The 21,526-nt window shown below is 38.7% G+C and overlaps 1 protein-coding gene across 3 annotated transcripts in view; it reads right to left on the bottom strand.

Moving 5' to 3' along the window:
- Nucleotides 1-21,526, bottom strand: part of cdk14 (cyclin dependent kinase 14) — a 226,944-nt gene that overhangs the window by 118,896 nt on the left and 86,522 nt on the right. For all 3 annotated transcript variants that reach the window (XM_075464712.1, XM_075464714.1, XM_075464713.1), the window contains 5 exons: nt 20,834-20,928; nt 20,167-20,246; nt 15,008-15,102; nt 8,340-8,402; nt 2,422-2,545 (listed from right to left, as the gene is read on the bottom strand). In XM_075464712.1, the coding sequence (XP_075320827.1) occupies nt 2,422-2,545; nt 8,340-8,402; nt 15,008-15,102; nt 20,167-20,246; nt 20,834-20,928 (457 nt within the window). The remainder of the gene's footprint in view (nt 1-2,421; nt 2,546-8,339; nt 8,403-15,007; nt 15,103-20,166; nt 20,247-20,833; nt 20,929-21,526) is intronic.

The raw sequence follows: 21,526 nt of genomic DNA, 5'->3' as shown, positions 1-21,526 counted from the left end.
TTTGTTGACACTGTCTCCATCTCATTTACCCCAACCACAGCCATGGGCCTCAGCTGTCAGTCGTTAGTATTCCTGCTGTCAAGGGCAGGGACCACAGGGAACCACGCAAAATCTCTCTTTCTCTTTCTCTCTCACACACACACACACACACACAGACAGGGACTTGAGCAGCCCTCCCCTTCCTCATCTGGCAGCCCTCAGGCTGAGGCTGATTTTGTGTTTTGTGCATGTTTGTTGGTGAGCTCCAGCAACAGACTACAGACTCCTCATTTCCTTTTGCGGTAATATTTCTGCACTAATTCAAGGTTTGCATTATTGATGAAGCAGCTTCCTGCTTTCTTCTCCCATCTGTTGGAGGAGAAGCAGAAGGGTGGAGGAGATTGATGGATAGGAGCCAAAGAGAGTTTGAGTTAGGAAGTGGGTGGACAAATGAGAAGTGATTAACTAAAGACACAGACTTGATGGATGAATGAATTGGAACATACGGAAGGCTGCACTGTCAGTTTGTCTGCCCACCAGGAGGCCAGAGAGACTATGTAGGCTGTGTTTACTGGACATCGATTCAAGCCATATAGTGCCATTGAGGCATACACATGCTGAAAAACATACCCATAAACTTACTTGACTGTAATGTTCATGGTTACCTTCACTTTGACAAGTGATTAGTGTATGAGTCCTGCACTATTTGAGAGGTGACTTGTCAGATCATTGTCAAGATATCAAGGTCTTGGACAAAGACTTGGACAGATGGGTTAGATCAGTGGTTCCCAAACTTTTCCATGCCAAGGCCCCCCAAACAGTATTAGCTTCTGGCCGGGGACCCCCTTTGCAAACCACAGACAATGCTACAAAATATGTAAAGAAACATCAACTTTTAGAACGTATTTTCTTTCTTTTATTCACGGACAGTAGCTCCCTGTGTGAATGCAGCCTGACTAAATGCCCTTCTTTACGTCTGAAGAAGTCAGACTCTGCATTTGAGAGGGTGTCCAGACAGAGGACGCATTTCGGGCAATTGTGGCCATTTTTCTGTATGGCTGTAAAGCCAAACTTAATGTATGCTGCATCATACTTTCTGATTTTAGTCGGCCAGTTCTTTAGGTCTCTTTCTAGTCAACAATCTGTCCATTTTGGCTAAGCTACCTACACGCTAGCTTGAGGAGCAGAGCAGCTTCAGAACAGGCGCAAACCGCCAGGTCTACGATGGCAGCCAATCAGAAAGACAAGCATGGCAAATAACATTTCGATATGATATATTATTATAAATTGTATTTTACAATACTGATTAAAAAAATGTGACAATTTTTTATAATGATGTTTAAAAAAAATTTTATTCTATTTTTGCATTTTTGCATTTTTTTTCTTATCTTCACTCCAATTTCCTGAGGCCCCCCTGGCGGCCCCCACTTAAAACCACTGGGTTAGATAACCCTAATCATAAGCCCTATCATTATCCTTCTTCTTCTTCTCCACAAAGTCAAGTAAATTGACAGGCTTTCTATTATTCTTACCTCCAGGTCTATTCAGACACAGCAAAACCATTTTAAAAAGATCCACAGTCCGAGCTATATTTGGCTTCAACAGGTCAAAGCTTGCAGTTATATATCATATATTAGACCCTCATAATGTAGTTAATCTGCCTGATTATCTCTTCCTCTGTGTGATCGAGCAGTAAGGCTCTGACCTTGATGTTGAAAACATCTACCTTGTCACTGGTGTGATCCCGATCAGGGGTTATGTTATATCATGAAAATGTCAACATGTGTTCATTGTTTGCATTCACTCAGACTCACGGTTATTTACAGTGAAAGGTTCCGATTAACATCATGACAGCAGGATGCTTATCCAGACATGAGTCAGGTAGATTAACAGACAGGGGTCAATGTCTGAGAAGCCAATGTCACAGACTAAAAATGTTCATAAGTAAAACAAACCTAATGTGTGAATGGGAAGCTATTTTCCACCATAACCCAACCCAACATAACAAGGCAGTGTTGAATGTGACAATAAGACATTAAATAAAAGCGGGAAAAAAACAATGGCAACAATGCCCTGACATAGCCTCCATCTGCTTGCTGAAATATAAAAGCTCCAGTCTGGGATATAATATTGCACAGTTTCAAGAATATCAGCAAAAGACAAATTTGACATTGTCAGATTCCATCTGATAGATGCATAAAAGAAAACAAGCCTGGTGGAGTTAACTCCCATCAGGTGCTTTGTACCAATAAAGATGACAAGGCCACAGAAATGTGGTTACACATGTACAAATTAGTAAAAAAAAAAAAAAAAAAAGGAAGCAAGCTTTTGGTTACTATGTCAACATCATATGAGAATTGGTGCACAGTGACAGAGGAGCTTCAGCAGCTTCAAGGTTTCACACTTAGAACAAAACAGAGCATCTATTTCCAGCCTGCTCACCAAAGTCAGCAAGTTTGAGTTCTCCGGTGTCACTGATGAGCAGGTTTTGTGGTTTCAGGTCACGGTGAAGGATGTACCTCTGGTGGATGTAAGACAGGCCCCGCAGTAACTGGAATAGGAATAGCTGAGAACCAATAAAACAGAAAAACAAGTGAACAGAGGAATTAACTGATATTAACTTCATACAAACACAGCAAAGATACATACCATAAGCAAAGTACATTTTCAATCACACCTAAACAGTATACATTTGTCTCTGTCTAAACTGCCAACTGTTTGCTGAGGCACATTAAACTGACTGTGTGTCATGTGCACGTGTGGAAAAACCTGCGATGATTAGGTTTTTCTGGTAGTTCTGTCTAAATAAAAACAGGCACAAATCTTGCATGCCATTCAAAAAGTAGCTCAATGAAATACTTTTCAGCTTCTTCATAAAGGCGCACACTCCTGTAAATAAAGAGCGATCTGTCATGAAAACTTCTCTTCCAGCTGAATTACTGGGAACTACTGCATTGATTAGTCAGAGTTATAATAAATGTAGCAGATGTTGCTGAAATCACAGCAAGCTGAGCTGCAGGCCTGCTGCCTGTTTCAGTTTCAGGAAATTATGTCAGGGTGGAAGTGGGCATTGCTCAAACAATACCAAACTTTGAACCAAAGAGGACCTCTTTCTCCATCCATCACCATAGGAGCCGTCCTACATTGTGAAAACAATTAAACATTTGGTTTGCCATCCAGCTTTGAAGAAGAAGGCAGAACACAGTTAGCTGGAACTAAAATTTGAGGTTTTAAAGCTGTAATCCTTATTTTCATAAGTGCACAGAAACTAATCACTGTTTGGAATTTGAGAGAAGTCTCCAAATATCAAACTACTCAGCATTTTAGCCATGTTTAGCTCAGTCATGGTTCACTGGTTGTTGGGTTCCTTCTTTCTTTCTCATTTGGATAACTATGTTCTGTATTCTAATCAGATATATGTATATTTGCTGTGATCATTTTTGTTCTGTGTCTTAGTTAGTTCAGCTTCTTGTTTGATTTTGTGCAGCCTGTGTAGTTTTGCTTATTGTTATCGTTTTACATCTGGTTCAGTTACTGATTGTGAGGCATAATAATATAAAAGAAGACCTTTTTTGCTAATTCATTTATTAAAATCCTGCAAAGAAAATCCATGAATGCACATTTATTGTCATGTCTGGAATGACTTAAGTTGCAATTAAATCTACATTTTTACACCCAATTAATATACTTAATAACAATATATCATGTACACCTGCCAGTAATGCTGTTAAACCCAGATTGTATCCACAGTGCATGTTCCATCAATGCTGGCTGCATATATCTATCTGTTGCTGTCAGTATGATTACTTCAAATTGAACAAATTCTTGAAAAAAATGGAACCAAAATCAGAGCTTCTTTAGGATTTTCTGACTGTGATCGGGCAGCTCATCCTCCTCCTCTGAAGACGTGTCAGTCAACAAATAACGAGACATGCACAATCCAGCTCCTCATTTTATTCCAATTCCAGCAATCCTGTCATTTCTCTCCTCTCAGCGATACTGTAGTCATGGCCAATCAACCCGACTGAAGCACTGTGGAGTCCAATCAGGCACATGGCTCTGTCTGGCATCTGGACTCGCTGGGTCAACAGTTTACTCTGCCTCCACTAGGCGGATGAGAGCTGAGCCACGGTGAGGAAAATTAGCGTGGGAGAGGTGTGCTTACTCATGTATATCAAACACACTTCTGAAGACTCTTGACCATGTTAAGAGTGAAACTGCATGCTATCAAAAGAAAAAAAAACTTAGTCTTTAATTCTCCTCAATCTGCACTTCAATTCAAACCTCAAACACCTATTAAATGGAAAAATCTTCTTATTTTTCTTCGTTTCTTCATTTGCATTCTAATGTTTGGGGGGAAATAAAATGGTGGGGTAGCTGGAGGAGAGATTCAAACTGTTTTGACAGAAATACAATACTTTTTGCTGTAGGAATATTGTTTATATTGAATTTTTTCAACAGACAGTGACGTCTGCCTTTCTGACACATCAAACACATGTTTGCTAGATAAGTGCACCACACCACTATAAGTGAATGCCAGGGGGCTGGAGCCTATCCCAGCTGTTATTGGGCGAGAGCCGGGGTACATCCTGGACGATAATGTCAAAAACAAAGATACTCAAGTTCTAAGGAAGAGAAAGGGATTTTTGACATTTTATAGAATAAACAAATAATTGTTCCTTTAAGAATATAATGTATGAGTACAATTAATATTTTAGCAAATTCAATGAAGATCGCAAAAATGATTAGTTTATTACATCGACACCTGGCAATGGGTGGAATATTTTAGGAATAAGTAAGCATTCTGTCCTTGAAGGATCTGAAGAACTCTGAAAAGGGCTAAATTGAGATGGTTAGATAGCTAAGGACCAACCAAAAAGGATTTAAGAATGAAAAACTAGTGAACCTGTGACAGAGTCATGGTCAGCCAAGTGTGATGCACATGGGGAGTGAAGGCTGGCCTGTGTCGAACAGAAGAGTTGCTGTAGCTCAAATTGGGAAAAAAAAGAATGGTCGTTCCAATAGATAGTCAGTTTGTGTTTCACTTTCAAATCTTGCTAGCTCTCTAGCTAGCTCTCCAGGATTACCAACCATGCCTTTAATGGAATCCGTCCCACTATCATCACTGATGTATCATCAAGTACAGCAGCTTCAGAAGTATCTTTGGAACCTGATGTGTATTTAGACGCTTCTGTCCAGTCGATCTCTCTGAGCTAACAACACCAATAGTCTCTTCTAAACCATCAGACACCCTCTCTACCTTTAAGATTAGGTTTTAACCTTTCCTTTTTGAGAAAGATTATAGTTAGGGATGGCTCAGGTGATCCTGAAACATCCCATAATTATGTTGCTATAGGCCTAGACTGCTGGGGGTCCTCATCTGACACACCTTTCCTCACTTTACTCTCTTTGTTCCCCTTTTTTTTCCTCATATGACATTATGTACACTATTATTGTCATTAACCTTTGTCTCTCTTTCTCAGCAGGTATCCCTGGTCTGGTGTTATGGTGTTTTCTGTCCTCTCAAACCCCAGCTGGTCGAGGCGGATGACCACCCTCCCTGGTTCTGTTTCTGCCAGAGGTTTCTTAAAAGGGAGTCGTTTCTCTCAGTCGCCTCATGCATTCTCAGGAAGAGAAGTTTCGGTGCAATCTTAGCTAGGAAATTGTTTTTGAATTGACTCTGTATGTATGAAGTAGACTAATTTTGAATTTAACAAACTGGATTTGCTTGGATTATGATTATGATCACAATAAATTGGTTAGAATTGGACAGTATCATTGAAGTGCCTCGAGATGACATTTGTTGTGATTTAGCGCTATAAAAATAATTTAATTGAATTGTTAAAAAGAGGAAACAGTTTTACCAAGTATAAAACTGATGGTGAAGCAGAAAAAAAAAATCTGTTTTATTTGGAATCTCAACCAGTCTGATTCAAAGAGCAACAAGTGATCAGCCTTGGAAGTGCAGAGCAAACAGCCCTGCAGAGGTAAAAAGAAATGGTCGGATTCTAAACCAGCAGCAAAAATATTTATCAGCTCACACATCACTTCAGAGCCACCAACTCCTGTTTTATCTAATGCATATGAACTCACAGCATGTACAGTACACAGTATGAGTGGAGATGATCAGGAAGAGACACTGATGTACAGATAGGTTATGGGAGGTTTGCTGCTTTCTTAAACAAACCTGTGAAAGCTTCTGATACTGAGCACGAGAAGCTCGAAAATTACCAAGGGCTGAAAGAGGAAGTTGAAAAGATCACAGGAACAACATCAGAGATCTCTGTCCAGAAAAGCTCAGTCCAAGGAAACACTAAGATACTGCGTAGAACCCTTAAGCTGCCAGGTGTGTGGAAGAGGACATGAGCTTGACATCATGAAGGCCACTGATATTAAATGCTCTAATGGTATACTAACATAGTATTTAGAATACTTGTTTGTTGGCCTCTGTAACACAGTATAGGCAGAATCGGTTCATTCCATATGTGTAGCTGAAATTTTATTTAATCTATTCAATCAAATCAAAGGTGCATGTTTCCTACTGCTGCTGTGCCTTGGCATCTAAAACAACCTTTGTTTCTCACTGTTAGTTTAAAAGAAATAGACTTAAGCACCACTGTGAAAAGCAAGAGAAAGACTAAAATCAAAAGAAATCAAATCACAAAAATGAAAACAAATTTGTCAATACTACAACCAAATCAAGTTAACTTTGCTAGTGACTTATATCTAATTTATGAAAAGTTATAAGAACACTTTCAAGGAAATTAGTGAGAAAACATTAAGTGAGACTGTGTCAGATTACTGTGGGTTGCCTGTACTTGATATTGACATGGTTGATAGTGATGATTGTAATGTAATTATAAGAGCAAATAGCAGCTGAGTTTTGGCTTGTAGACACCGTTTATGGGTGTCATTTTCCCACTTATCTTTGGAGATGCCACTGAGTCACAGCCCTTCAACTGACTGGGTAATATCTAATAAGAAGAGCACTTAAGCAGCAGTCTGAATGAGGTCATACTCAGTTACAGCTGTACTGCTAACAAAATGCAGTCGAGCCCATGGAGTATACAGAGTTAATGGTGCTGTGATACAAGACAGTCTCCATTACAGTTCACCCTAGGTCATCTAGTTCAGGCAGAAACTTGCGTAAAGTTTCAATTTGAAACCGGAGAAACACACACACATACACACAGTTCTGAGGTTCATGACCACTAAGTACATTAGTAGTGATTGTCTGAATGCATGTTACTAAATGTTAATTTGATCCAGCACCACTGGAAGCATAGCTCAGCCATAGCTTCCATGTTGGTGATTAGTAAAGAGGATGATATCTGACTGACTGGACTCTCACTGTCAATACTAATACACCCTATAATGGTTTTTATATGTGTATATTACCAAATTACAAGATTCCAAACACTATCACTAACAACAAATGGTTGTTTCAGAATGAGTAATGGTTTGGCTTAATATTCATAGGTTAACTTGGCCAAGTGTTTTCACAAATTATTAGACAAATTATCCTGTTATGTTCTCTGTGTAGTTACAAGAGATGAGGTCTTGTGACCCAGGATGAGATCATTGCAATGGCATGAGTGGGTGTTGCTGAGACTTCACTGCCTTTGGGATTCATGGGACCCCCTCCTCTCTTTTCCTAGCCTGGATCCCCAGTTTTCTCCTTCAGACAAAGAGCTGTAACCCTGTCTGTATATTGTACATTTTTTTTGATGATTAGCAGAGTTATTTTACTTGTTATCTCTTCTCAGAGCTTGGCTCAACTAATTCTACTGAGATTCAGACTACTTTCTGCCCCCTAGTTGAGCACCCACCTCTGTGATAACATTGCAAAGAAACCCATATATAACAACAGGAACAACATGTCATTAATAAATTAAATGTGTGGCTTTTTAAAAGCTCTTGGTGAAAATAGAAATACATAACGACTATTTCTCTTAAAAACAATGAAACAAGTCTGACCTAGATTTATTAGTTTGAACAACTTCAGTTCAGCGTCTCCAACCAAAGATACACTGGCAATCACTCTCAATGAAAACAGATTTCCAGAGAGGGCGGTAAACACTGATGTTGTGGAACGATCAGCTGTTGGACTCATTTAACTTCTAGAGCCTCTTTGCACTGACTTTGTTTAAACTCCTCACACTACTCCCGAAAAGGAGTCGTCAGAAACATCAAAATGTTTCTACCCTCAAGAAAAAGACAAATCATAATTCTTCATCTCATAACCTTACCATGAATTAAAATATGTGGCACTTATATGGAATAAGTACTTTGTTGGTTTAAAATATTATGAGCTCAAGGTTTGAAATTGACTGTTTTCAGCATAATCATGCAGACTGTACCTTAACGTTGTCTGGGTGAAGCCCCCCGGGGTGTTTGTCCATGTACTGACATAGGTCTGTGTGCTGAAAAGAAAAGCAAATACAACTTAATGTTCCTATAAAGGCTTTTAAGGTATTACTTTTCCTAAAATCATGTTTTAAGTAGAGGACATGTAGTTGTACTTTTAGCTATACAGCCTATTAATATCATGATGTAAAGAGTAGAAATCAGGTTTATCTGTTGGCAGAGTTTACCATCTCAGTGGAGCCCATGTCCTCACTATCAGTAAACCTGACTCATCTGACGTGTGAAGTGAACTCAAGAGTGGAATTTAATACAAACTTAAACCTTCGGAAGACTCCAACATTGTTGTTTGGGATGTTTCTGTGTAGGGACCAGATGGGGATTTCTACACAAAGGAGATCGTCTAATTTACAACAACCTTTGCCCTATGAAAGTATTTGGGAGTCCCTCTCTCCACAGACCTGCCCCATAAATTTACAGGGATGCATTAACAACTTAGTGCTAACTAAGCTGAACAAACAAACAAACAAACCTCTTTGGAGAACATTGAAGAAATAACCACTCCCTACCTTATCTGGAAAAAGTAAATCAAAGGTGACATCTGCTCTGACCCAGCCAGACGAGAGATAGACACCTCATGGAACTCTCAGAATTACTTTACTCAGATTCACTCTCAGTCGAATCTTAAAACCGTATTAAATGGGTTTTATATCTTTGTACAAATTCTTTCAGGTTCTTAGTGAAATCACGAGCTGCATTTTAAGAACTTTTTCACGATCGTACCAAAAATGATAAATGACTCCAAGATGTTAGCCTTTTAACTGCAAATAGTAAACAAATCTAGACTATTTGAGTAAATCCGTTATCTTTCCATTCCCCATAGTTCTTTTTCAATTCACCAAGTTTTTCCTATTTAATCACCCATATTCAACACATTTTTCCTGTTTGTTTTAAGGGACATGTCTTTGGTCATATCGTTTTAATAAATAGTTCATATATAATTCAATTCTATTCAATTCATTTTTATTTATATAGCGCCAAATACAACAAATGTCATCTCAAGGCACTTAGATAATAAAGTCCAATTCAAGCCAATTGGAATTCAATTAATTGTAATCATAATTATTCATAAAATAATCCAATTCGTTCATATAGAGCCAATTCAAAAACAATTTCCTAGCTAAGGAAACCAACAGATTGCACTGAAACTTTTTTTCGGTCCAATCTCCCGTAACAGGTTGTGTTGTATGTTCTCTTTACGTAATGTCGGTCAAACCAAACGTGAATTCACGAAGTAGCGCTATGAGACTGAAACATCAATTTTAACATTACAGAATCGTAAGATTGTCTTTTTCCTACTTTGAAGGTGGTGCCCATACATACAAGGTTAAATAAGGTTTATTTAGACAGTGAGAACTTCTTGTAAATCCTTATATTTTATCAAGTTACGCTACACATGCTTGCAGTGGGATGCTGATCTGCCCCTCATCCTGGTGCTTTGTGAGCAGGTTTGTGGATGGTAGAGACAGTGGCTCAAAAATCACTCACATATTTACAATCTCCCACTGCAATTCACACAGATGCTTCAACACAGACATGCCTGTCCATCTAATCAGAATCCCTGCTCTCCATCTTTGTTTCTTGCTCTTCTCTATTTAGTTTAATCTCTTTTTCTCCATACCACATATCACTCTTTGATCCTTTCGGTTCTCCTTCATCTCTCTGTGCATGTCACCATCTTCCTGTTCCTTAGAGCAGGAAGATGAAAAAATGCAGGAAGGGTGTATTTTTCTGGTCCTTTATGTAAAAAACAGTGTTCAATAGAGGAGGATTTTTAAGGCGGCAGTCTAAAACATCAATTCAGATTCATTATTTGAATCAAATAACTAACAATTAGTGTTGCTAGTATAAAAGCATGTAACCCCTTGTTGGAAAAAATATGAATCACAACTAAAATATTTATTGTATTTAGTAAAAATTTATGTATTATCAGAGGGGATTCAGAGAGAAGAATTAACTGATCTTCCTCTTGAAACTTGTGAGCAAAACTGATCTCTTCTTTTATTCTTAATTAAAACCCAATTTGCTGAGCTCTCCTCACATTTCGGAGGCTGATCCTTTGACGTGCCTTTTTTACCAACAGGGGTCAACACACCGTCTTCAGTCTCATTAAATGCTGCAACTGCTGGTAGAGAGATCTGAGAGATCTGGCCTTGCTCAGCACATCAAGATCAAAGATTGACCTGAATATAAATGGGACCACCGAAAACTGCTGTCAGCTGGTTCATGAAAAAGATAGAATCAGGACTTTTCTCAACCTTAGTAGTTTCTCTGTTATCTAGTTCTAATAAGAACTCTGGGAAACTTTTTACTTCTAGAAGAACACTTCTACACTCTTTACTATGTTGAAGTTGAACTAACAGTATTTATAATATTACTAAGGATGAGTTTATTCTAGCATTAGGGACAGCTAATAATACAATATAATACTTTTTTTTTATAATTTGGACAAAATTTGGAGTCTCTATAGAATCTCTTAAAATTCTGAAGTTTAGAACCTTTTGTTAATATTGTCTCTGTTACAATATAGTAACACTTAGGTGGACATGTGACCACCCGTGTCTAACCATGTCTTGTTAGTGAGTATGAAGGAAAAACCACAGTGGTGACAGAAAATGAGTAAATATGAAAGACCTCTCTGGAATCAGCGTTGGGTTTGTTCATTCTGCAGAGCTATGGCAGTGAAACATACATGTATCTGTGGAGGAGCACCCATGCTGTGTGAAGATATAAATGCAACTTTCTAAACTATTCTAATTTTCATATGAATTTAAAATAACCAATAGAGCCACCAAGTCCTACTTGCTGGAAATTTCACAGTAGTCCAATAGGCTGACAGAAGGAAATGTTACACCACCACTGCTCCAAAATACTGTATATTGGGTCACTGTGTAAAATGTAAATAGAAACAGAATGCAATTATTTGCAAATCTCAACAGGACATAGAAAACATACAAAAGCAATGTTGAAAGTGACACCTTTTACTATTTCATGAAAAATTGTAGATATTTTTGAAAAATTATGACAGCAACACATTTCAGTTACAAAAGGTCCATGTTTTCGACTGTGTAGCATCCCCTCTTCTTTTAACAGCAGCCTGTAAACATCTGGGAACTGCTGGACCTTTGGGAGAGGATCATTGTCCCATTTTTGTCTGACATAGGATTCTAGCTGCAGGCAGGTCAGTCCAGCACCAGAACTCTTCTTCTACAAAGCCATGCTGCAGTATGTGATTTAACATCGTCTTGTTCAAAGAATGAGCAAGGTTTTCCTAGATGTCGTCTGGTTGGGAGCAAATGTTGCTCTAAAACCTGCATATATCTTTCAGCATTGGATGTGCAGGTTTCCAGTTCCATAGACACTAATGCATCCCCATACCTTCAGAGATACATGCTTTGAGTTGAGAGCTTGATGGCCCCTCTCCTCTTAAGTCTGGAAGATGCAGCGTCAATGATTTCCAAGAGAAATACCAAGTTCTAAGTTTGACTCATTTGACCACAGAACAGTTTTCTGCTTTTCCTCAGTCCATTTGAAATGAGCTTTGTTCCAGAAAAGATCGCAGTGTTTCTGGATCATGTTCACATATGCCTTCCTCTCTGCATGACAGAGCTTTAACCTGCATGTGTGGATGGCACAGTGAACTGTGTTCACAAACAATGATTTCTGGAAGTGTTCCTGAGCCCATGCAGTGATTTCCAGGACAGAATCATGTTTGTTTTTGATGCAGAACTGCCTGAGGTCCCTGAGATCACAGCCATCTAGGACTAATTTATCAACTGTGCCCCTTGTACACACAGATGTCTCCAGATTCGCTTAATCGTATGATGATATTATGTACTATAGATGATGTAATATTCAAAGTCACAGTTAACATTGAGGGAAATTTTGTAGACACAATTTTCTGCATACTGTTGAACCTCTGCCCAGCTTTACTGCTCAGAGACTCTGTCTCACTAAGGTGTTTTTTTCATAATCATGTTACTGACCTGTCATTTAACCTGATTAATTGCAAAAGGTTTCTTTTCAGTCCCACTTCCTTTTCCAGGCTTTCTTTGCTCCTGTCCCAACTTTTCCGAGAAGTGTTCCTGCCATCAAATTCAAGACGAGCTCATATTTTTCATTAAATAGTAAAATGTCTCACTTTTGGTATTTTGTCTATGTTCTATTGTGAGTAGATATTGCTTGGCTGACTTCTGTTTTTATTTACATTCTGCACAGCGTCCCAATGTTTTTGGAATTAGGCTTGTTTGTCGGACTTGTTCCAGCTCAATCACAAACACCCCATCCTTGTTAAATAGTTTGTCCCACCTCCAGGAGCATCCCACAAGCCTTGGCTTGTGAGATGCTAAAGCCTGATTCTTACTCGGCGCAACCGCGCAACTGTTCTGGCTCGAGAACCATTAATGACGTCATCGAAAGCGGCAGCCCCTTCACAGTTCCTTCAGCTCAGTTTGCGCCGAGTATGTGTCACATTTGCAGTTCTCTCCAGACCAGCGGGCGTCACTGTTGAGGAAACAAGCTGAAGAACCGGACGAAGAAAAGCATACGAAGAAAGCATACACAATGCCACCTGTGGTGTCACGTCAGCAGAGGCTGGCACATCTGATGCGGATGCGGAATGAATTTACTCTGGGTGTAGAACTGTATATGTATCTCAGAGCTAAGCGGCTGCGGCAAAAACAGAAGAGAAGGTGGAATGTTCGTCCTTTGCACCAGAACAGAGAAGAGACTGGTGAGTTCTTTGTCCTTGTTCTGCCAATGAGGACGATGGACGAGCAGAAGCACTTTGGGTACTTCCAAATGTCTGCTCACCGTTTCGACGAGTTGATTCGTCGCATCAAGCCATTCATTAATCATAGGCGCACACATCACTTCTCTTGGTCAGCTGTTTCCGGTTGAGCTCGCGCGAAGTCAGAAAAAAAGTTGTGTGCACGACCTTGCGACGCGCGAGGATTTTTTAGCTTGCGACGGGGGGCGTGGCGGAATTTTGGGTCACGTGACCGTTTGCGCCATTTGCGACCAGCTAGTAAGAATGGGTCAAAGAGAGGTTGCGCCGAGTAAGAATCAGGCTTAAGTCCCTGTCAAATGGGCAGTTTGAGTTGTTTCCAAGTCATTCAGTTCTTAATCTTGGCCCATTTAACCAATATGCCAAACACGGACCACTAAAACCAATTACCATATCATTTATCCATGTGCTGGATGTTAAAAGATCATCTGATTGAGTTTTTGCTAAATGGAACAATGCTCAGCATAAATAAGGACACCCCACCAGATTTATTCAGAAAACCTTTAGTTTCCTTTCAGAATTAACATTTTCTATGGGATACTACACCACAAAATAGTCCCACCAATGTGGGCCATTGATTGCAGACAAGATTTGTTGATTTGCACACACAAAAAAGTGATTTTCCTAACAAATTTATTCAAGCCCATGTTGCAAAAATGAGTACACCCCAATTAAAGTCTTAGGAGAAAAGCTAAACTACAAAATTCTAATAAACAAGAATTTAACCAAAGGTGAGTCTAATTATTAATTTAAGAGGTGTCAAGCAGACAGGTATCTATAAAAGGCCATTGCTTAGGTAAGAAAACCATATGTTGTCACATTTAGTTATAAAGCGTTTCACACAGACAGCAAACAAGCAAACGGCCACTTGCAAAGTGTGATAAATGCCCACTCAACTACATCCAATTTCATCAGGCACCTAAAAACGCACAAGGATAGGTCAGTCTCTTTGTAATGTGAAAGGGAAACTTAGCGCATATCGACAGGTACCGCTGGCAAACTAATCAAAGTAAACAGTGTTGTAAACTATATGCAGATTATAGCTTCATTGTTCACGACACGGCGTTGCTGATTTATTTGTAGCAGCCTGTGAAATTTGGGAAGGACTTTGGTTAAGTAGCCTAGGTTAAAGAGGAAGTTTTTTTTTTTTTTAAACCTGGACCTTATTTCTGGCATAAAATACGTTCATCTACTCACGATAACATTTTGGTGAAAGTCGGCGTCCTTCGGACACTATTTAGATCACTCGAGATCCGTGTGTATCCATATAACAGGAGTGAAGGGGACATATACAGCCTTGAAATAAGGTATTATCTGTCTTTATTTCACCAATACTTTAAGACGAATGAATGAATGAAATCATGCTTCACAAAAAGGACTGCTGAAACTGAATTTTCCTACAGACCAGAAATACCATCAAAAGATCATAATTTAAGATAATTTGTGTGTACAGTACTCAACAGAACATTTATGGAAACAGTGACCTTCTAATAATTGGCCTCCTAGCTTGTTTTTGCAGGCACGGGCAGATTAGCCTCTGATGGATCTGGCTACTGTCAGCATAGAGCAGTTAAAAAATCTGTGGCTGTTTCAAAATTCCTCAAGTGCTTTTCTCTTGTGTGCCATCAAAATATCCACAGTTTATGCCTCTGTTGGGCTAGTATAAAGAGTTGAAACTCATTCATTAAGCATGCACTTATAATATAGAAACACAAAGGGATTGACTTCTGATTACGATAAAATATGTGGCTTCATTTACTTTTAAAACAGATTATCACTGTAATTTCAGGCCTCTATGGTCACAGAGTGTAGACTCACCACATATTCAAAGACCAGAGTCAGGGTTTCCTTGGTGTGGATGATGTCATGGAGAAGCACAATATTGGAATGCTTCAAGCCTTTCAGAAGTGATGCTGCAAGTACAGAAGAATACAGACAGAGACACAGTGTTACACAGTATTGCTGGGCCCAAAGCGAGAAAACAGAACGGCATGATCATTAGCTGCACCCGTTGCATCGTTACAATGGCTGAGTGCATACAGGGGATTAGGAAAATATTCAACCACAAAGAGAAAATACAGGGTGGATTTACAGCTGGAAGTTCTCACACTCACTTGTTAAAACATTTAGGATGTATGAGGCATTCAGTGGGTCTACATGATGAGATTAATTCGATTATAGCTGTCACGCACAGAGACTCTCATTTTTAGTTTTCATGTTTAGGTTGTGCTTTTGTTTTCAGTCCATGTTCAGTTTTGTGTCATGCCTTAGTTTCCCTGCACTCTGTTTATTAGTTCACTCACTTCACCTGTGTTTTTCCCTCAGCTGCACTCACTCCCCAATCACTCTCACTCCCTATTTAGTTTCCTCCCTCCCCCGTCAGTTTTGCCGGATCTTTGTTGTTTGTTGCCATCCATGTTCCACGAGCCCCGAGAAGCTAAGTATTTATTATCCATGTCATGTTAAGTCCTTTGTTTTGTTTTTCCCAAGTATCTATCCAGAGTTACGTTTTTTGAATCCGGCTTTGCCGCGCCTTTCGTTTATACTTTGTTTTTGTTGAATAAATCTACTTTATTTTTTGAAGTCCGCATCCGTGTCCTCCCTTCCTCACAAATCCTGATAATAGCTATAGTTGGATTAAGCTCCTTATTTGAGCAAGGGTAATTATCCAAGTATATATGGCGGTGTATAAATGGAATCATTGACACAAAGATAAAAACTCCATTGCGTTGTTTGTTTCTTTCCGACGGCGGCGACAACAACAGTAATATTATTTCCTTTGACTTCTGGGTCACGACCTCGGGAAAAAATCTCGAGCATTCGCAAAACACAAAGTCCAATACACCACATGCTTCCCCGTCTACAAGCACGTTTAGTCTGACTATCAACCGAGTTATCTCGGGGTCTTAATCCGACTGCGAGTAATCCAATCCGGTCAAATTTTTAGTCAAACTAAGGTGTATACATGAACTTAATAACTCAGTCTTATTGTAATCATTCCGATTCTTTACAGTGCCATGTAACCCCAGTGATTGTTAATTAGTAGTGAGATAATGTGTTGGAGAGATACTGAAATCCGCATTACTAACAGTCTGACTGGATGGACTGGGTGTGATCTAAACATTCTCAGGCACGCTTGTCAATTCACATTCTGAGTCATAACCAGAAAACAGTTCTCAAAGGGTGTAATGACACCTGAATTAGCTAGAAAAAAATATCTTTGACCCCTTTCAAGATTTATAATTACTGTCTTTGTCCCCAGAGAAGAGAGTCTGCAGAGAAGACATGAATGCATTGAAGTGTTTACAGTATATCAAAAAGCTTCTTTTAAATCCTCTTTTATCTGTAGTTTAGAAAGTAATGGGGGAGTTTTACTACCAACTAGAGTATATTTTCCTCTTTGATCATAACTAGGGCTGGGCGAGTTAACTCGTTATTATCGCATTAACTCATTAATTATTTAATGCCGATAGATATTTTATCACGCATAAGCGCAGGTTTTATTATTTATTTTATTATTGTAAAAGTCTGTTGCCCACAGGCTTTTATTTTGTAAAAGTCTCTTGCTGTCTGCTGCAGAACCGGAAAAGAAAGTAATCGGTGGATCCACCAAACATGGAGAAGGGTACGGAACTTTTACTCGGCCATTTTCATTTTAAAGTTCTTCCAGACGGCGGAGTCGACAGAACCAAAGTCATCTGTAAACACTGCCAAGTTGAATTGTCTTCTCAGCGTAGTAGTTCCAGTCTAAAATATCACTTAAAGGCAAAACACACAACTGATAGCAGCAAGTCATTCAAGGAAACAGACAGTGGAGCGAGGCTTCTACATAAAAACTACAGAAAGATGCTGATGTTAAAAGTGTGTTTGCACAACAAATGTTATGGCACTTTCATTCATATGGCAGCACATTTATAATAAAACTAATTGCTAAAAGCTATACACTTACTTTTTGATTTTGCGTACAAATGCGATTAATCGTGATTAATCAGGGAAATCATGTGATTAATTAGATTAAATATTTTAATCGTTGCCCAGCCCTAATCATAACACATTCTCACCGCAGGTTCTATGTAAACCCTGATCTATGTTTTCAGGCAGTCTTCTGTCAGAAAGTCAAATATACTACATGTCTGTCACATGCCTGGCCACTTCGTTCTGTGACAGGCACACAGTTATCTTCATTGGGCTGGACTTTAAAGTAGGATGATTTGAGCACATTTTTCAGAATTTTTCAGTGGCACAGAACTTTAGTACTATACTATAAAAGTACAATTGCAGGGATTCTAGTTCTGTGTGAGACCATATGTAACCTAAGAGGAGGAACAGGAAATTGGACTTCTACCAAAATATCTGTGTTGAAGCGCTGTGTTGCATTATTCATATTTAAACACAGTCATTACCACATTGGGTATTCAACAAAGCAAAAGCAAAATTAGACCGTGTTCTAGCAGAAAAAAAAACCCAAAAAATAATCTTATTTGTTTTAATCCTGCAAATTACTTGATCTAGTTATTAAACTAATTAGTATTACCAAAGGTTTTTGAAAGTTTTTGAAAATGAGTTTACCAAAGTAGCTAAAATTGATCGAGCAGATATTTTTTGGTAGATATTGAAGAGGAGAGCCCATGTAACACGCCTGGAGACACAGAATGGCTGTATTAAATTATTATTTCTTCATTGATACATGCTATCCACTTCTGAACAAAATCTAAACTTAGTCAACACTACTGGTCCTTTGTAGGGAGATAACTACTAGGGCAATAGCTTTTTCCAGTAATTACTGAGGAAGAGTTTCATCAGGACACAATGCGATAGCAGTTTATATTCAGAGGAATAAATATTTTTTTAAATGGTCAGTAATGTGATTATTTAGCAAAATACTTCTTTTTTAAGGACAGAAAGAGGTTTTGATGGACAGATCCTCAAAGAGCCAGCAGGTTACGATATCTCATGAATACATTCATTGTGTATGAATATGTTAACCATGTGTTAAAACTCACATAAGCAGATCAAAGTTAGGACTTCTCTATAAGCAGGAGGAAGACACCCTTCCTTGCAGAAACACACACACGGTTCATTGTTGTCTACTCAGGATGCAACACTTCACTGAGGAGCAGGTGTGGGATGCTGCACATATCTGCTCTGGGAGCTTCCACTCAGCAACTGCTGAATTAGTTCAATTTCAAAGTGCCTTTCTGATCTGCTCAGAGGGAAACTTCTGACTGTGTGTGTCTACGTGTGTGTGCATGAAGTTCAGGCTTGACTGTCACATCATCAGCCATTGTTCATTTAGGCTAATTGATCAAACAGATAAAATCATCTGAATTTCCATACCAGCTGCCCCTGTGAGTGTGAGGTGAGTGCTTTTGCTTCCAGCCCAGAGCTTCACTAAAATCTCACAGGACAAATGCTCCAAATACAGTAGATACATACAGGCCTAAAAAAAAGGTTGGACCCTGTAAAATGTGTCACTTATGGGCCTAAAGGGTTAGCCCTGGAAATACTACAAATACAACATCTTACATTCCAAAGGTGAGAAGGTTTCTAGTTTTTGAAATGTAATGGAACAGAAGCAAAAATAGCAGGAAAATTTATGTTATATGATGTAAATTATGTACAATTTACCATTGGTAACATGTCAATAATGTGACTGGGAATAAAGGATTAAAGATGGGAAAGGGTTCACTTCTGTCTCAAAGGCAGGGTGAGTTACTTAGTAGACAGGACAAGGCTACAAACAAACATGACACAATAAATAACTAAACAATTCAATTAAATTAAATTAAATTAAATTAATGATAAGAAGAAAAAGAACAATAATAATGATGACATTTATTATTATAATAATTATTATTACTATTATTATTATTATTATTATTATTATTATTATTATAATAATATTAAACTAAAATAAAATAAAATAAATAAAATAATGTTGAGTCTTTTTAGGTCCCTGGTTCTGATGCTGTTGGGGCAGCAGCATCAGAACCAGGGACCTAAAAAGACTCAACAACCTGATAAGGAAGGCTGGTTCTGTTCTGGGGACGACTGTGGAACCTCTGGAGACAATAATGCAAAGAAGGATTTTGCATAAAATCAAGAGAATTATGGACAACCCTGAACATCCTCTCCATGAGACTGTTATCGGAAAACAGAGTCTCTTCAGTCAAAGGCTTCTTCAGTTTGGATGCAAAACGGACCGCTACAGGAAATCTTTCCTTCCCACAGCCATCAGCATCTATAATAACTCCTTGATTTAATTGAGCTACATCAACATTTAATTTCCCTCTCGGATAAATAAAGTATTTTTGAATTGAATTTGAATTGAATAATTATTATTATTATTATTATTATTATTATCATTATTATTACACAGTATCCAAACTATTGGGGAGTAGGAATTGTACATGTATGGATGGTTTATTCAATATCTGTTTCATAATTTTGGGGCCTTTTGCAAGCATGAATCTTTGCATTTGAATTACATACTTACTATAAACAAGAACAAGAGTTTTTTTCATCAGTGCAAATAATTCTATTGGCTTTCTTACCACTGAATTTCAGTGCTGGGACACACAAGTGCAGATCAACAAAGAAAGCTATATTATCTTTCAAAGAATGAATAACCAGAATAATTGAAACATCAGACATGTTCTCACTAGCTTATGATTTCCTGATCCTCATCATTGGATTATTTTGAAATTAATTATGATTACAATGTTTCCAATTGGCTTGAATTAGACTATATCATTAAAGTGCTTTGAGATGACATTTGTTGTAATATAAATAAACTGAATTGAATTGAATCATTCATCCTTATTGTTGTAACCAAAAACCCAGTTAAACCACTGTTAAACTGTCTTCCTGGTCATTTTAAACAGCGTCCAAGTAACTGTTCAAGTCAGGGATCCCAGAGATATGCGAAACATTGTTTTGCGTGTGCTTGAAGTTTTTTTCACCCATTAACATCTTACCTTCCCTTATGGCTGTAAAGGGGGTTCCCTCCTCCTCCTGCAGACGGATCACCTTCAGAGCCACCAACTTCCCGTTCACCCTGATAACAACAGAAGGAACAGCTTTGTAACCTGCTGTGCTAAAAAAAATCTATTAAAACTGCTGAAGCCAGGAAACTGAGGATCGTTAAGTCAATGAAATGTAATTTAGCAGCAGTGGAGTGAGACTCGGCAACAACACCAGATTACAGCTGAATGGGGTTAATCAAAGCTGTTGTAGTGAAGAATGACACAAAATGTCATCACTGAGAAGAATAGAGTCTGTGGAGTTTTGTACACTTACAGAGTGCAAACTTTTCATTTTTGGAAATTTAATTTGGAAAACCTGGGAGAAAAGTACCAAACCATTGAGCATGGGTGATGACTGTTAAATCAGAGAATAAAAACATCCATCCAACAAGGAAATGATGCACTGATGCATGTTTGCAGCTCCACGGATAAAATAAGCACTATTACATAAAATTACACTATAACAATTGTTTTTCTTTTCCATTGAATTAATTAATTCAGTTGCAGCACTGCTACCTCAAAATCCTATGAAATTTTCATTTCACTGCTCACTCAATTTCCAATTTCACTACATGTATGGGTAAACTATGAAGAGGAATGAGTGACACACACTACTTACTTGCTCTTTCCTTTGTACACTGTAGCATATGAACCCTCTCCCAGCTTTTCCAGTTTTTCATAGGAATCTGCCTTTCCAAATTTGGGGCTCGTTGGCTAAGAACAGAGAGAAAAATATGAAGTAATATGAAAGGATCATTTCAGTAACCCAGAACAGCAAAGCTTCAGAGGATTTAAGAGAAAACATCATGAGTCTATACCAGATATTTAAATCAAAGGCTGCCCACTGTATCATCATCCATCCATCTTGTGAACAAGATACCGAGATACTCAAACTACTCCACCCGAGGCAAGGACTCATCCCCAACCCAGAGAGAGTATTCCACCTTTTTCCAGTTGAGAACCATGGCCTCAGATTTGGAAGAGCTGACCCTCATCCCGGCCGCTTCACACTCAGCTGCAAACCGCGACAGTGCATGCTGAAGGTCCTGGCTTGAAGAAGCCAACAGAACCACATCGCAAAAAGCAGAGATGTAACCCTGAGTTTCCCAAACCAGTCGCCCTCCTTTCCACGACTATGCCTTGAGATCCTGTCGATGAAAATCACAAACAGGATCTGTGACAAAGGGCAGCCCTGACAGAGTCCAACTCGCACTGTAAACTAGTTAGACGCAACTCCCATGATCCCCCTCAGTAACTCTGCAAGGGTAAAGATTTGGTCCACTGTTCCACTACCTGGGGAAAAAACCACAAT

The sequence above is a fragment of the Odontesthes bonariensis genome, chromosome 5, assembly GCF_027942865.1.
Source record: "Odontesthes bonariensis isolate fOdoBon6 chromosome 5, fOdoBon6.hap1, whole genome shotgun sequence".
Lineage (NCBI taxonomy): Eukaryota > Metazoa > Chordata > Actinopteri > Atheriniformes > Atherinopsidae > Odontesthes > Odontesthes bonariensis.
Note: the sequence above shows the minus strand (reverse complement) of the source record. Positions and strands in the feature narration are given on the sequence as shown.